The sequence below is a fragment of the Tachysurus vachellii genome, chromosome 13, assembly GCF_030014155.1.
Source record: "Tachysurus vachellii isolate PV-2020 chromosome 13, HZAU_Pvac_v1, whole genome shotgun sequence".
Lineage (NCBI taxonomy): Eukaryota > Metazoa > Chordata > Actinopteri > Siluriformes > Bagridae > Tachysurus > Tachysurus vachellii.
The window spans coordinates 1157501-1175000 of NC_083472.1; the positions used below are offsets into that span (position 1 = coordinate 1157501).

Genomic DNA, 17500 nt, shown 5'->3' on the forward strand with positions numbered 1-17500 from the left:
ATAGAGATGGCAAAATGCCAAGAATGGAAAAACAATCATTCCACTCGCACTCTGTTAGAATGAGGTGCATTCATTTATACTCAGGTTTATACACAAAATGCTAAAAAATACAACAGTCAAAGAGCAACAGTCATACGTCAGATATCAGTAAAAAACAACAACAACAACAACAACATGTATTTAACCCAATGTTCCTGCTGGAAGCCACTGGATCTATTAGGAACTTAAAGACAACTGCATGGTTTATAACGGTGACTTAGTGGTTAGCACGTTCGCCTCACACCTCCAGGGTCGGGGTTCGATTCCCACCTCCACCTTGTGTGTGTGGAGTTTGCATGTTCTCCCCGTGCCTAGGGGGTTTCCTCCGGGTACTCGGGTTTCCTCCCCCGGTCCAAAGACATGCATGGTAGGTTGATTGGCATCTCTGGAAAATTTGTCCGTAGTGTGTGATTGCGTGAGTGAATGAGAGTGTGTGTGTGTGTCCTGTGATGGGTTGGCACTCCGTCCAGGGTGTATCCTGCCTTGATGCCCGATGACGCCTGAGATAGGCACAGGCTCCCCGTGACTCGAGGTAGTTCGGATAAGCGGTAGAAGGTGAGTGAGTGAGTGAGTGAGTGAGTGAGTGTTTACTGGTCCAAGTTTCTGCATTCAGTGAAGTCATGTAGCGGTAAATGAAAGTAGATGACGGAATAATAAATAAATAAATGTGGACGTTTTTGGCTTTGAAGTGCATCTGAGGAGTGAAATTTATTCTGACAGACCTCGTGTGTAATATTCACTTTGGATGCACAAATCTCCCAGTATTGGCAGTTCAGTGGTAAAGCTCATCTGCCATGTTCGAGACCTACTGTAGGTCCAGTTCAGAATTATACACACACACACACACACTTGGCAGAGATGGGTTCTGTGATCAGAAGGCTACAAGTTCAAATCCCACAACTGCCAGAAAGCCACTGGCAACCTCCAGATCCAAGCCCTTAGCCTTCAGCTGCTCAGCTAGTCTTGGACTGGATTCTGTCTCACTGGATAAAAGTGAGGGATCTGCCAAATGACTACATGCGATGTAGGAGTAGACTATATTAAGAATGAGACAGAAATGTGATGGCAGAAAAAGCTGCCAAAGCCATCAAAAGAAAACGATAGTGACAGACGGAGTGAAAACTAACATAACAGCCAAATAATTTCATCACCAGTTAAAGCCACCAGGATTCAAAGGAATTGACAGAGAGATAATAGAATAAAGATGGAACTCAAACCAAAGCTGCTCTAACTATGAAGCCTTCACATTGTATTCCTGATCTGAACCTCTGACAGATCCTAATCTTTAGCCAGCTGGATAATGAAATACCAATTTGTCCAATTTGTAGATGTTCTAACATCCAACAATGATTTACTTGGATTTTTTAAGAATTAAACTAGAATTAAACTGAATTAAATTGAACTGGCTGGTGGTAACGCTCATCTCAGTCAAAGACATTTGGAGAACTTTAAAACCAAAGAAACTCAGAAGGATCTCAAGAGCCAGGGACCCAGATAACAAAGGAACTGGGAGCCAGAGACCCATGAATAATTAATTATCTTGGAAACAAGGTACTAAGCAAACCATGAACACCAGACGTCCAGGGGCCCGGGTAACTGATCTATTCGTAAACAATAAACACCTATTGAATAGAGACAGGGGGGCATGATGGCTTAGTGGTTAGCACGTTCGCCTCACACCTCCAGGGTTGGGGGTTCGATTCCCACCTCCACCTTGTGTGTGTGGAGTTTGCATGTTCTCCCCGTGCCTCGGGGGTTTCCTCCGGGTACTCCGGTTTCCTCCCCCGGTCCAAAGACATGCATGGTAGGTTGATTGGCATCACTGGAAAATTGTCCGTAGTGTGTGATTGTGTGAGTGAATGAGAGTGTGTGTGTGTGTGTGTGCCCTGTGATGGGTTGGCACTACGTCCAGGGTGTATCCTGCCTTGATGCCCGATGACGCCTGAGATAGGCACAGGCTCCCCGTGACCCGAGGTAGTTCGGATAAGCAGTAGAAGATGAATGAGTGAGTGAGTGAGTGAGTGAGTGAGTGAATAGAGACACAGAGAGCTACAGATTTATAGAACCAAAGAAACCAAGGCTCCAGAGAACTAGAAAGTTAGGAGAGAGAGAGTACTAAGGAACAATGGAACCGGAAAAATTCTTAAATTAAACCAAGGACCAATGAAACAACTGCAAAGTAATAAAGGAACATGCAGAGCGCTACAGAAATACATAGACAAGAGTCTAACCAGCTAAATCAATGAGTGACATGGACATAGACAACTAATGAACTTTGGAAACAGAGAGCAACGTAACCAAGTAAATAAGAAACCATACACTCATAGAAACAACATCTAGAGAACTAGGTAACTAATAAACAAAGAACCAGAGATCTACTGTATGTAGGCAAATTAAACCAACTAACCAGAAGACAAGATAAACAAGATAACAGGAAAGCAAATATCTAAATATCTGTGGAAACAACAATGACAACACATCTAGAGAGCCCAGGAGAGCTTCTGTACTGTACTGTACTGTATGTAAGCAGAGATACAAGAAACTAAATAAACAGGGATCCAGAGGATCACTGACAGGTAACAAAGAAAACAAGAAAAACACTTAAAACAAAGACCTTGTACCAGAGAGCCAGGGACTAACTAGGGTAATGAATTAATCAAGAACCAAAATAACATACAACAAAGCCAAGAAAGAACCACTGACTCAGGACCTTTTTACACCCGGTCACTTCATGTGTTGTCTCTGATCCGATATCTATCTGATTTGTTAAAACTGTTCCATTTACATTAGGCCACATAAATGTGTCTCGGCGATATCACTTTAAAACACAACAAAAATGATAATATATGTTGTTCTACTTCTCCTCTGTGCCGAGCATCATGCCGAGGCTGCTTAAACACTTCTTACCTTTCATGCCGAACTTGGAGCGCCTGCCGTATTTGTTAATGAGGACAAACATGACGAGGAGGAGGACGCAGGCGAAGCCAGCCAAGCCCACCGCGATCGACACCTACAAACACACAAACACACAAAAACACTTTAATGTTTTATTTTAATCTGCAGTACCACATAATCACATATCCAAGATTTATGGAGGCAAATTATCCTAATTATCTAAAGAAAAGCCTTGAGAATGCAGGAAACAAACAATGGCCAATTTATTCAAAATATAGTCAAGGACAGACAACACATATCTCACAGACAACACATGAAACTGGTTATTTTGGAGAAATGAAGCTGCTCCATTTACCCAACAAGTTCAAGTTAAACTCCCACATGAACAGTGTTGAGATCCACAAACCTCTGCACTACACCATCAATACAGAACGATCTGTTTTTCTCTGTAACACCAGAGTCAGGGGCAACTGGGTTACGTTCAGAATCTTTTACCCAAACCAGCTTAGAAATGAGTCAGAGATCTGCAGTTAAGGTCCTTGTTCAAGAGTCCAAAAGCAACCTCCTGATCAGATTATTCATACTGTAAGTTATGAAAATTCAGAGCAGTTACTGTAAGGTCATCACCAGCAAAATACAAGGCCACAGGTCTGCTGAAATGAAAGGATCTCAGGAAGCAGTGATCATGAGAGACCATGGAACTAAAGAACTCTGAGATGACCATGAACCAGGAATGGGGAAACTGTTGGCTGGTCATTAACACCAAGCTGAATCCATGTGAGTCAATATACATACTGCACATACTGTACGTAACCCAGGCAACTATCATGGCGGAACCTGCTGGGGCGGCTGGCCGAGGGGATATTTTTATCAGTAAATGAACACAATGAGTAACACTATGGTAATACAAATGTGTTTTTGTAGCACTGTGTGTTGTACCGTGAAAGGTTTAGCTCCGTTTCACGCCGAAGACCTTCAGTTCTCTCCAGCGCTGGAAAGCTGATCCTATATTAACACGTCCTACTTCTTGCCTTATCGTAAGCCTTTCTTCCCTTTTCGTTTTTATCCTCCATGTCAATGTTTCAATCCCTTTCTGCTAACGTCACACATGCGCACTGAACACTCTCTCCGCCGCATACTGACAAGACACGCCCCTTTCTGCTCATTGGCTACACGTTAGTTTTGTTTGTCGGCCCGACTCGGTTTTCTGAAGCGTTTCTCAAACAACGTGCACCGCACCTTTAATGAACAGTTAAAAGGCTGGTAAAGTGAATAGCCTTTTTCTTTCTATTTAGTTTTCGATAACATACATAAAGATCCATGGAAGTAGAAAAGTAGGAAACCAACAAATTATATATATATATATAAAAAAAACATGTCAGGGAAGGAGAGAAGCAGGAACAAAGGAAATAATGATAGGGAAGAAACACAAAAAATGATCCAGGAGGAAACTACAGAACAGAGAAGCAGCAGATGTCACGGACCTGGTGGAGAGATGTTGGATTTGGGAAAACACACAATACGGATCATACTAATAATGGATGTATGGAACTAGGAAAACTGGACCAAGGAAACTTTGCAACTAGGAATCCAGGAAGGAAGTATGGAGCAGTGAACTGAGGAGACTGAGTACAGATCATGAGATCCAGAGATCCGGGGAACCGAGGAACCTGGAGAAGTTCAAAACTGGGCATTTAAGGACACGATAAAGTCTGGTCTTTAACTGCACTCGGCACATTCGCCAACTAAACAAGACGGTCACATGACACATAAAAGTTCAGATGAAGGACCTGAAGGTCTTTAGTCAATTTTTTGACCTTTTACACCAAAACAAGAGAACTCGAGGTCACGTGTCCGAGCAAATGAAGAATTCTCTTCAACAGTGTAATTTGTTTAAGACCACGACTTAATCCGTGTCCAGAATAACTCAGAGCCGCTACATAATCCAGTGCGAAAACAAGTCGGAAAAAATAAATGAAGGGTAAAAAAAAACAAAAAGGCAACGAGGGCTTCATCATCCCACAGAAAGACTGGAATACGGGAAACGTTCAGAACGATAAGGCTAACGGTGACAGGATTTCTGCCCCAACACACACACACACACACACACACACACACACACACAGTGAAAGTGTGAGAGGATTAGTCTGATTTCCAACCCGTTTCTATAAAGACATTTTCATGCTCCAATCCGTGCACAAACAAGATTTAACGAACTTTCCCTCCACGCTTGATGGAGCAGCAAAGTGGCATGAAACTTTTATTACGCCAATTTTTCTTTTTCCATAAACAGACTTTAATAAGATGTCTAAAATATTCAGATTGCAGCTGCAAACATAAAACTGGACAGAATAAATATTTCTCTCGCACACAGACACGTTGCGGATTTGGGGACATATTCCGCACGTCCATCTGGATGCTTTTAACTCATTCATTCATTCATTCATTCATTCATTCATCTTCTACCGCTTATCCGAACTACCTCGGGTCACGGGGAGCCTGTGCCTATCTCAGGCGTCATCGGGCATCAAGGCAGGATACACCCTGGACGGAGTGCCAACCCATTGCAGGGCACACACACTCTCATTCACTGACACAATCACACACTACGGACAATTTTCCAGAGATGCCAATCAACCTACCATGCATGTCTTTGGACCGGGGGAGGAAACCGGAGTACCCGGAGGAAACCCCCGAGGCACGGGGAGAACATGCAAACTCCACACACACAAGGCGGAGGTGGGAATCGAACCCCCAACCCTGGAGGTGTGAGGTGAACGTGCTAACCACTAAGCCACCGTGACCCCTCCTTTTTTTTTTTTTTTTTTTTTTTTTTTTATCAATATTTTTATTATTTACTTGTTGCAAAATACCAAACTATATACAACAGATTCCATAATCAAGAAACAGTATCGTACAACAGTATGTAATATGACATTAAGATCAAAGCCCTTATAGTCGTCCAAATCGCTATCAGCGTTTCAGTTTGTCCAGTAAGATTTCAGCCATTTCTTCCCAGCACCGGACAGTCCGATCCTGTGCACCATTGAGTTTGGCAGTGGTACATTCTAACAGAACAATATCTCTGAAGAAAGATAGCCAGATGAAGTTCGTAGAGATGGATGTGTCAAACCACAGTTTCAGAATAGTCTTTTTGGCAGCCGTACTGGCCACCAAGAGTATCCTTTTTTGACCGGTATTTAGTTTAAGAGTCGAGTCATCCAGCAACAGAAGAAGTAGTGGGTCCTTGGGTATGTCCATACACAAAATGTCAGAGAGAGTGGAGGATACATTAGTCCACAAAGAAAGTATTCTAGGACATTCCCAGAACATATGCATATATGAACCTATTATAGAGTTGTTGCAAATATGACAATAGGGATCAGATCTAAACCTCATCTTGTACCGAACACTAGGAGTAAGATAAGCCCTATTAATAGATTTGTAATGGATCATCTGGTGCGCCAGATTCTTAGATGCAGTGAAACAATTTCCCCATACAGTGTCCCAGTCGGGTTTGGCTAAGTCCCCACGTTCCCAGGAGTATGTGGCCAGGGCAGATGAATATTGAGAACAAAGAATTGAGTCATAGATTTTGGATACTAAGCCACTGGTAGGGATCTTAAGGTCCAGCCAATCCCAAAGGGGATGTATCCGTAACTCGGAGGACCAGGGGACACCGTATGCTTTAAGGGCTGATCTTAATCTTAAATATATATAAAAAAAAAAAAAGAAAATCCAGGTATAGAAAACTCTGTGCTTAAATCTTGGAACGACTTGAGTCATTAAAAATGTCCCTTAGAGTATAAATACCAGAATCAGACCAGGCTTTGAATACAAATGGCTTGTTACCGATCCGTATATTAACATTGTGCCATATAGGTGTCGTGCTCCCTCCTTTTAACTTTGATTCATTAATTCATTTATATTCAGGCTTTTATGTGATTTGTATCACCGTTGATCCGCCAATCAAGAACATTGTATTAAAAGAGTTTCCTGTTTCCACTTCACGCAGCAGAGGCTAAGAAAAAAATCCCCGTTGTAGCAGGTTTGCGACGGGTAAACATGTCCTCGCTCCGGCACAAAGACAAACAAATCAGCTAAGCGTTTTGTCTGAACACGAACCCTGACGACGCCGAGTACAGTGTAAAACTCCCAAGTCAAATAAAAGCAGACAAAAAATCCTGCAATAAAGACATCGGGAGAAGAAAGCGCTGTCTATAATTAAGACCTCCGAATGCTCAGAAGCTCGACTCCCCGAACGCGTTGCTATTAAAAACCTCCCTAATCTCTATCTAGCCAATTACAACACAACCATGAGCTAAATTACATTTTTAAGAAGCCGTAAAACACGCAGGCTACAGAAGGATGAGGAGGAGAAAAAGGAAAGAACGCTTTAAAGAGGATTAAACTTGAGCTACTTTAAAAATCCCTCTTCAGGTTTATTTCTGTATCTGCTTTCGTACTGCACTTTACGAGCATCACTGCAGAGCTGCTGCTGTTAGAGAGAATGAATCAACAGCTTCTGACCAATCAGCATCCGGATCTGAGCAGCGCTGTAACGTGTCCTTTATGTCCAGAGGACGTCACGTACCGTAACTGCTGATAAAGTGTCCTCTTGGGGTGAAAGTACTGAATGAACCTCTGACTCAGAAATAACAGAACATTTACGTTTATATTCAGTGCTTCAGTAGGAATGTTGTGGAAAGAGCGCATTCTCACCCCGAACGTGTCCTCTTCAGGACGGTGTGTAACAGCGATGGTGGGAGTCAGACTCGGACTCACGGGAGAGTGAGCTGAGGGATGAACTGTAAACACACACCATCATCATCATCATCATCATCATCATCATCATCAGTCTGTATGTACATTTACTCAGACTGTAATACATACTTGGACGTGTCTGCATGCGAATCATTTGAATGTTACTCATGGCATCAACAAAGCAATCAGCATGTCTGTCTGTCTGTCTGTCTGTCTGTCTGTCTGTCTGTCTGTCTGTCTGTCTGTCTGTATGTCTCTCTGTCTGTCTGTCTGTCTGTCTGTCTGTTTGTATGTCTCTCTGTCTGTCTGTCTGTCTGTCTGTCTGTCTGTCTGTATATCTCTCTGTCTGTATGTCTACCTACATTTATCTATCTATCTATCTATCTATCTATCTATCTATCTATCTATCTATCTATCTATCTATCTATCTATCTATCTGTCTGTCTGTCTGTCTGTCTGTCTGTCTGTCTGTCTGTCTGTCTGACATATAAATGACAGTGTGTTGCTGTGATCAGATGTGTACTCACCATATTCCACATAGTCTCCTAGGAATAAAGAGAAAAAGAGCATCAGTATATCACATTAACAATGAGCTATGAATGTTGTTAAATCCTGGATTGTTATTGATCAGAAGCAACGATTCATTTTCTATAACAGCAGGAAAATAATGAATGATCCTTTTTTTATCATTTCATTTTTCATTATTTCTTAGAATTCTTATAAACGGATTATCTCTCATTTCTTCTCCGACTGTCACTTTAAGCCTAATAAAGGTTAAGAATTTAATTGAATTCTTAAGAATTGTTTAATTTTAAGTCGAATAATCTTTAATTTAGCTCTAAATATTTACTGACTATATAAAATATAATAATTATTAGATTTCTTGTCCTGGTTTGCAAACAAACACAATAAATAAAAGAGAGGGAGATTTTTTTGTTACCATCAAACGGCGCAACCATGAAGTGGGCGTGGACCGTTTTGTTGGCCACGCCCAGGTGGTTGCGAGCCTCCAGGGTGTAGTTGCCATTGTTGTGGTGGGTGGGGTTTTCGAAGATGAGGCAGCCCTCGAGCGTGTCCCGGTAAACATCCTTGTCTATGCGGACGTATTTGGTCACCTGCAGCTCCACGTCTTTGTAGAAGAAGCGCACCTCAGGCAGCGGCTGGCCGCGGACGATGAACATCATACACGTGTCGTGTCGTCTCTCAGGGGTCTCGTAGTGTATAATGGTGGGAGGGACTGCAGACATGACGGAGAGACAGAGATATTAAACAAGGAATAATCTTTTAAGTCTGCAGTCACACGTCTGTCTTAGATGATGGATGGATGTAGCTCAGCTTCTACAACTTCCAGAACTTAAAACTAAACACAGCAGATTTAAACTTTGGAGAGGTTGGAGATGGGGAGGGTAAGGATGGATGTAGAGATATAGAGGACGGAGAGGATGAGGTGAAGAGGATGGAGATGGGGAGGGTAAGGATGGATGGAGAGATATAGAGGACGGAGAGGATGAGGTGAAGAGGATGGAGATGGGGAGGGTAAGGATGGATGTAGAGATATAGAGGACGGAGAGGATGAGGTGAAGAGGATAGAGATGGGAGGGTAAGGATGGATGTAGAGATATAGAGGACGGAGATGAAGTAGAGGAGATGGAGAGGATGGAGACAGAAAGGTTGGGATGATGGTGGAGAGGATGAGATGGAGGTGGAGATGGAGAGGATGGGATCAAAAAGATGAGATGGAGAAGATGAGATTCAAATGATGGACAGAATGTGAAGGAGGGGTCTAGATGGAGAAGATGAGATGGAGGTGGAAATGAATAAGTGAGATGGCGGTGGAGGTGGAGAGCCGAGATTGAGGTATGGAGAAGATATAATTGAAATGATGGAGATAGAGAGGAGAGAAAAGGTAAATAAATCTTTTAGTTTTAGTTGTCACTATAGCAACAATAAGATACAACATGGGCTCAATCATGATAATAAAGACTTCATTCTGACCAATCAGAATCCAGATCTCACCAACACTGGCACAGAAGCTCATGTATGTTCCTCACCACTGAATGTACAGTAAATGCAAAACTTAGTGAAAGTTCTCAAGTTCTTCGCACTTCTGGATCAACCTTAACATCTAATATCTGACCTTTTGTCAAATTGTTCTGAAGGACAAAGTGTTCTCCACAAACACATCATCAGTGTAACACTCATCCTCTCGTCATCCTCCAATCAGATGCTCACAGCCTGTAATTTCCGTCGTCTAAAACACATACCGTCATCCGTCCACCCACACGCTTTATACTCCACATCCACCTCCATCGTCTGAGACGTCCGTCACAAAGCAGATCGGCTCCTCACTCATCCTCATGCAGACTCAGAAAGACTTCTGTCCCAAAACTTCTAAACTTTACGAGCAAACATTTAGAATATTGATTTTTTTTTTTACAGCTTGTAGATGGAGAGGATTGAGCAGGAGAGGATGGAGAGAATAAAGGATAGAGATGGAGAAGAATTAAAGGATAGAGATGGAGATGTTGAGGAAGGAGATGTATTTGGAGATAAAGAGAACGGAGATGGAGCTGGAGATGGAAGGACAGAGGTGAAGAGCATAGATGTGGAAATGAGGAGAAGGAGGTGGAGATGGAAAGGATGAAGATCGAGATGAAGAGGATGGAAACGATGAGGAGCAAACCGAATAACAGAGACTTTTGTTCTTGAGCGTCTGCAGATCTCTCTCTCAGTCGATGAGTATAGAGTGTGAGAGCATCGTGTTACAGCCGTGTTGGACAACAACATAGATACACAAACCACAGAGCGTCTGATCCTCTCACATCACCATGTAACTGGATCCAGCAGTAAGTCAAATAAAAACATGTCGGAGCTACTGAACGATCTATACGCAAAAAAACAACAACAAAAAAAATCAGTGCACTGAGGAATTAGTGTCTGTAAAAACGACAAGATCAAACTGCTTCTAAGAAAGACAGAAAGAAAGAAAGACAGAAAGACAGAAAGATCAGATGAAGAACAGAAGAACGCGATGAAGATGGAAAGACGATGTGGAGATGGTGACTCACACTGGACGGAGAGATGGACAGACGTGTTGCTCATGCCCACGATGTTCTCGGTGGTGCAGGGCAGCAGGGACAGGTTATCATCTCGACTCACGTTAAACAGGGTTAACGTCAAGGAGTGCACGTGAGGAGGAATCTGAGTGGCCTGGAAATGACAAAGAGGAAGGTTAAAAATGAGAAGGTGTAACACACACACACACACACACACACACACACACACACACACACACACACACACACAGTGTTAATCAGAGTGTGTACCTGTTGTGTGCTGATGGAGTGCAGGGAGTTAACCTTCCAGTCCACATCAGGAACCGGGACTCCAGAACCGTTACACGTGATAGTGACACGATCTCCTTCATTCACTGTCAGACTGCTGTGTGTCACGCTGATTTCTGGAACATCTGAGACAGAGACAGATCGAGACACCGGAGATAAAGAGAGACAAGTCAGATAGACACACCAGAAAAAGACAAGTCAGAGAGACACATCAGAGAGAGACAAGTCAGAGAGACATATCAGACAGAGACAAGTCAGAGAGACACATCAGACAGAGACAAGTCAGAGAGACACATCAGACAGAGACAAATCAGAGAGACACATCAGACAGAGACAAATCAGAGAGACACATCAGACAGAGACAAGTCAGAGAGACACATCAGACAGAGACAAATCAGAGAGACACATCAGACAGAGACAAATCAGAGAGACACATCAGAGAGGCAAATCAGAGAGAGACAAGTCAGATAGACACACCAGAAAAAGACAAGTCAGAGAGACACATCAGAGAGAGACAAGTCAGAGAGACACATCAGACAGAGACAAATCAGAGAGACACATCAGACAGAGACAAATCAGAGAGACACATCAGACAGAGACAAGTCAGAGAGACACATCAGACAGAGACAAATCAGAGAGACACATCAGAGAGGCAAATCAGAGAGAGACAAGTCAGATAGACACACCAGAAAAAGACAAGTCAGAGAGACACATCAGAGAGAGACAAGTCAGAGAGACATATCAGACAGAGACAAGTCAGAGAGACACATCAGAGAGAGACAAGTCAGAGAGACACATCAGAGAGAGACAAGTCAGAGAGACACATCAGACAGAGACAAATCAGAGAGACACATCAGACAGAGACAAATCAGAGAGACACATCAGACAGAGACAAGTCAGAGATACACATCAGAGAGAGACATCAGGCAGAGACATCACTGAGAGATGACAAAAATGGTGACATGATGTTAAAAAAACAACCAACTAAACAAACAAACAAACAAACAAACAAACAAACAAACAAACAAACAAACAAACAAAAGAGAACAAAGGCTGGAGTACCGCAGTGGGAGATGTTGAGCAGCTGGAGAGGAATTTGACTGAAGCCTGTGTTACAGAAGAGCTGCTGGTTGTGGAGACCTGCTTCTCCTCTCTGCTGCCACAGCTGGATCCACCGAATCTCACAGCTGCAGTTAAACACCACACCCTCTAACCTCCTGCACACACACACACACACACACACAAAGAGAGGCCGTGAGAGAGAGAGAGAGAGAGAGAGAGAGAGAGAGAGAGAGAGAGAGAGAGAGAGAGAGAGAGAGAGACAGAGAGAGAGAGAGACAGAGAGAGAGAGAGTGAGAGAGAGAGACAGAGAGAGAGAGAGAGAGAGAGACAGAGAGACAGAGAGAGAGAGAGACAGAGAGAGAGAGAGAGAGAGACAGAGAGAGAGAGAGAGAGAGAGAGAGAGAGAGAGAGAGAGAGAGAGAGAGAGAGAGAGAGAGAGAGAGAGACAGAGAGAGAGAGTGAGAGAGAGAGACAGAGAGAGAGAGAGAGAGAGAGAGAGACAGAGAGACAGAGAGACAGAGTGAGAGAGAGAGAAAGAGAGAAACCACAGCAACATTAACAGTATAAAAACTCAATCAGGTAATCATAGCAATGGTGAACATCTATTAATAACACGAGGAAAATAGCACCAATATTACGGTAACTGTGTGTGTGTGTGTGTGTGGGTGTGTGTGTGAGGGTGTGTGTGTTTATCATCGTTCTTCTTTAATGATGTCATTTGTTTGATTAAATCTAAAATTGTGCAGTGATTTAGACTCTTTGTCGGCTAACAAAGCTAATCTGAGCTGCACTGAGTATCAAGGCTGGAGCAGCTCCATCAGTGGCAGACTGTGTGTGTGTGTGTGAGTGTGTGTCTGTGTGTGTGTGTGAATGTTTGTGTGTGTATGAGTGTGTGTGTGTATGTGTGTGTCTGTGTGTGTGTGTATGTGTGTGTGTGTCTGTGTGTGTGTGTGTGAATGTTTGTGTGTGTATGAGTGTGTGTGTGTATGTGTGTGTCTGTGTGTGTGTGTGTATATGTGTGTGTGTTTGGATATTAGCCTCTTCCTGTCCTCTGTGTTCAGTGAGTAAGGTGCCAGGTTCTCCATGGTGCCTGGCATTCGCTGTGTACGGAACAGAAAACACTGGCTTTGTCTCGGACGCTGTGTGTAGAAGGTTCTGGACTCGCCGCCTGCAGCATTCCGATCAGCGATGTTTAATATTTATAAACACAGATGTTTTATTGTGCAGTTGGATCGCTTCTGCTTTTTGTGTTACTGATAAAAGCAGAGATCCGGATTATTCCAGTTTGTTCCATTAAAAAGAGATAAAAAATTATGCAGCCGACATAAATATTCAATCACGATGAAAATGTTTTTCTTGGAATCTTCATGAAAATAAAATGAATATCAGAAATACCCAGAGATTAAAACACAGTGGGATCTAAACTCAGAATGACCCAAAGCAAGGATAAGTGGAATCGTGCTGCATGTTGTGTTGTGTGTTCTTATTGCACACTCATGGTCAAATCTGCCCTGTCAGGGGCTCCTGTGGGGCAAACAGCTAACTGCTGGGAAGTTACCTGAGACTGTCCTTTTATCACCCAGATTTAATAAAGAGGGTACAAAGTGTTCTTATAGATGTTCTTATTATAAATAATACTAAGAAGAATTTGATTATTATTATTATTAATTATACAGTTAATAGAGCTATAAAATTAATTATAAATTACATTAAATGTTAAAATTGAGAATTTGCAATCTTTTAATTTCATGATTTAATACATTTCTTCCCATTAAATGTACTGTGTGTGTGTGTGTGTGTGTGTGTGTGTGTGTGTGTGTGTGCTTGTATTTTAAATAGGTCCATTTAATAAAATGAAGTGTGTGAGTATCAGGTCCTCCTACAGTGCTGTGGGTTGTAAAGGCGATGAATCTCACACCATCACACTAACACTTTAATTAAACTCATCTATCTATAGACCCCAGCGTCCGTGACGGAGCCTCACCATCTCCACGTCACCTGAACGTCGCTCGCTCACGCTCAGATCGCTATCAAAAGCCTGAAAGCTTTTGTTAGAAGACAGAAATGTCTCACTCTGTCAGAACTCTGTTGGTGCAGTTGCAGTAGAATGGAAACTACCACGAGGAACAGTAAACCAGGCCAGTAGGGGGCGCTCATGAGGAGTTTCCTTATCAGGAGCAGTGTTTGGGGATCATCAACACCACTTATATGTTAAAGTATGAATCAATAATTATCTTAAAGCAGATTATATCCAGGGACGTGTAGATGTTTAACACTGACACGTGAGAACGCTAGACGCTAACGTCGTCCGCATGCAGAGAGACGGCACAGTCAGGAAATAAGAAATAAAAGTGACACTCGTCCTCACAGGATCGTCTCTTCTCCTGTGAAAAAGTGTGACTCAGCTTCACGCTGGCTTTTAGTGTCTTTGATGAAAGCAGTTGAAAGAAGAACAAAAGTGGTTCATCCTCCTCTTATAGCTAAATTAACACACCTAAGGTTTCACTTAAAGGATGGACTCGTACGACTGGATTAATAATTACAAACAAATGACAGAGATAGATAGATAGATAGATAGATAGATAGATAGATAGATAGATAGATAGATAGATAGATAGATAGATAGATAGATAGATAGATGGGTGGATGGGTGGATAGATAGATGGGTGGATGGATGGAAGGACAGATAGATAGATAGATAGATACATAGATAGATAGATAGATAGATAGATAGATAGATAGATAGATAGATAGATGGGTGGATGGGTGGATAGATAGATGGGTGGATGGACGGAAGGACAGACAGACAGACAGATAGGTAGATAGATAGATAGATAGATAGATAGATAGATAGATAGATAGATAGATAGATGGATGGATGGATGGAAGGACAGACAGACAGACAGATAGACAGACAGACAGATAGACAGACAGACAGACAGACAGACAGACAGACAGACAGACAGACAGACAGATAGATAGAAAGAAAGAAAGAAAGAAAGAAAGAAAGAAAGAAAGAAAGAAAGAAAGGATGGATGGATCGGTAGATAGATGGATGGATTAATGGATGAAGAATCGGATCGTTAAAGATTTCAACATTTAAATCAATGAAATTTATTTAAAAGTATTTATTATCACCTGTATTCATTAAAGCTGGACTTTTTGGGAGGCTTAAACGAAGTGGGCGGAGTTATTATGTTCCACCGGACTAAAGCTTTTTGTGGTCGTCTAGGTTACAGTGTAGGTGTTTTCGAACCTTGGTGTGTTTTACAGTAGCCACGTGTTTATGTACAGATTTCAGTTGAAACCGGTTTGTTAGCTTGTTAGCTTATTAGCCTCCCAGCTCCAGTTCTGTACACGTCTTCAATTTGAACAGAAATGCTAAGCTACACTGGCAAGTTTTTTTTTTTGGAAATTGCTGCATTAGCATTGGCTTAGCATAGAGCTTAACTGTTTTATTAGCAAACATGAATAAAACATCTGATTAGTCTTGTGGAAGGTCAAGCAGAGGACAGGAGGACCGGAGATGTGCCTGAGTCTAGCATCGACCTGCGTGTTAGCCATGCATTAAACATGTGATTGCACTTCAGCCACAGACAGAAAAGATTTCCAATATGAAGGCATCAAGAATAAAAAAAAGTAATAAACTCAGCATGTCCAAAAAAGAACCTTCCCATCCTACACTTATTAGTCTCTCTGTCCAAATTCATTTTCATTAGCGTCCTTGCTGGCTTCTTTGCATAACTAATTAGGTGCTTGTGCGAGTGTGTTCTGTTTACAGTACGTTCCCCGAGGTCTCCAGACTCGCCTCGGAAATGTCAGCTATACGTATAAGATAATGAGCTGGTAAAGTCCCTGTACTTACTAAAATCCCTGCTCAGTGCTAACAGGCCTTCAATTAACACCTCGCAGAGAGACGCAGAAATAAACAGTGAGGACAAACAATCTCGATCTAATAGCAGCTGAGATTAGCCAGTGTAGCTAACAGCAGTAGCCCTTGTGACCGTTTACAATACAGACTAAAATTCATTCATCGTTTCTGTTACTTAATTCACAGCATTATGTATAACATACAGTTTGTACTCTTTGGCTAATATTATGTATTTTGGGACGTGGTAGCCTAGTGGTTAAGGTGCTGGTGCTACCAATCGAAAGGTTTTGAGTTTGATTCCCACGTCAACCATGCTGCCACTGTTGGGCCCCTGAGCAAGGCCCTTAACCCTCAGTTGTATAAAATGAGGTAAAAATGTAAGTTGCTCTGGATGAAGGCACATTTTAGATTAGCTACTGAGGCTAAGTACATAATGCCTGCATCTGTAATATTCAAATTCAAATGTATTTGTATAGCGCTTTTAACAATGGACATGTTCTCAAAGCAGCTTTACAGAACATAAACATAAAATAAACGTAAAAGGTTAATATAAAAATTAATATTATACAAAAATTCAAGATTAATATTGGATATATTTAAATGTATTTGTATTTATCGCCAATTAGCAAGTCTGAGGTGACTCAGACGAATGAGGGTCTTATGTTCCTTCAGTATGATAGAAGAACTTGTGAAGGAGTTCCTAAGAGAATGTCTACTGGGAATCTGAGGACGCTGGAAACATGGAGCTCTGGGAAACAAAGAGCGGAAACACAGAAACACTACACTGTGGGGACACAGGACCCCGAAACATGGAGCTCTGGGGACCAAAAGAGAATGAGAACACAGAACCTTGGAAATTTCATGGCATGAGGTTAAGGACCCCCTGAAACATTGTGCACTGGGAACCAAAGGGAATGGGAACATAAGGTGACCTGAGAAATAAGGACCCTAGGAACACCACACTATAGAGCACAGGACCACCTGAAACATGGAGCTTTGGGAAACAAAGAGAATGAGACCATAAGTCCCTGTAGCGTCATGCTGTGGGGACACAGGACCCCTGACAAATTATGCCATAGGAAAGCAATGCACTGGAAAAAATGAACCAAATTCACAAAAAGAATGTGAATAAAGGACTCTTAAAAAATGTGGATACCTGAAAATGTGTGGTTTGGAAAATGGTGACCTGGCAACAAAGGTTCTTGGAAACAAGCAACCTTGGAGAATTGTGTCGTGAGAAAATGGAATCATGGACACAATGTGCCCAGGGAACATTTATAATATTGGACAAAACCAACTAAATAGACTGAAATCCATGGAAAAATGGTGGCCTAGGAACATAAAACCCTGTAAAATGATGACCTGGGAACAAAAGAGACCAGGAGCACAGAAACCAGGAACAACTGGGCAAGAAAACAAAGAAAATATGGTGGAATCTGGTGGACTTGGCACACAAAACAATGGAAATCTGGTTCTGTGGGAAAAGACAGAACCCTGGAAACATATCTGTCTTCGGTGAGTAAAT

The 17500-nt window shown here is 42.1% G+C and overlaps 1 protein-coding gene across 1 annotated transcript in view; it reads right to left on the reverse strand.

The window, feature by feature from the left end:
* ntrk3a (neurotrophic tyrosine kinase, receptor, type 3a) overlaps nt 1–17500 on the reverse strand; it is a 182828-nt gene that overhangs the window by 64478 nt on the left and 100850 nt on the right. The window contains exons 5-11 of the mRNA XM_060885033.1: nt 12105–12259; nt 11025–11167; nt 10767–10908; nt 8639–8935; nt 8226–8243; nt 7657–7742; nt 2947–3049 (exon numbers count right to left, since the gene is read on the reverse strand). Of these exons, the coding sequence (XP_060741016.1) occupies nt 2947–3049; nt 7657–7742; nt 8226–8243; nt 8639–8935; nt 10767–10908; nt 11025–11167; nt 12105–12259 (944 nt within the window). The remainder of the gene's footprint in view (nt 1–2946; nt 3050–7656; nt 7743–8225; nt 8244–8638; nt 8936–10766; nt 10909–11024; nt 11168–12104; nt 12260–17500) is intronic.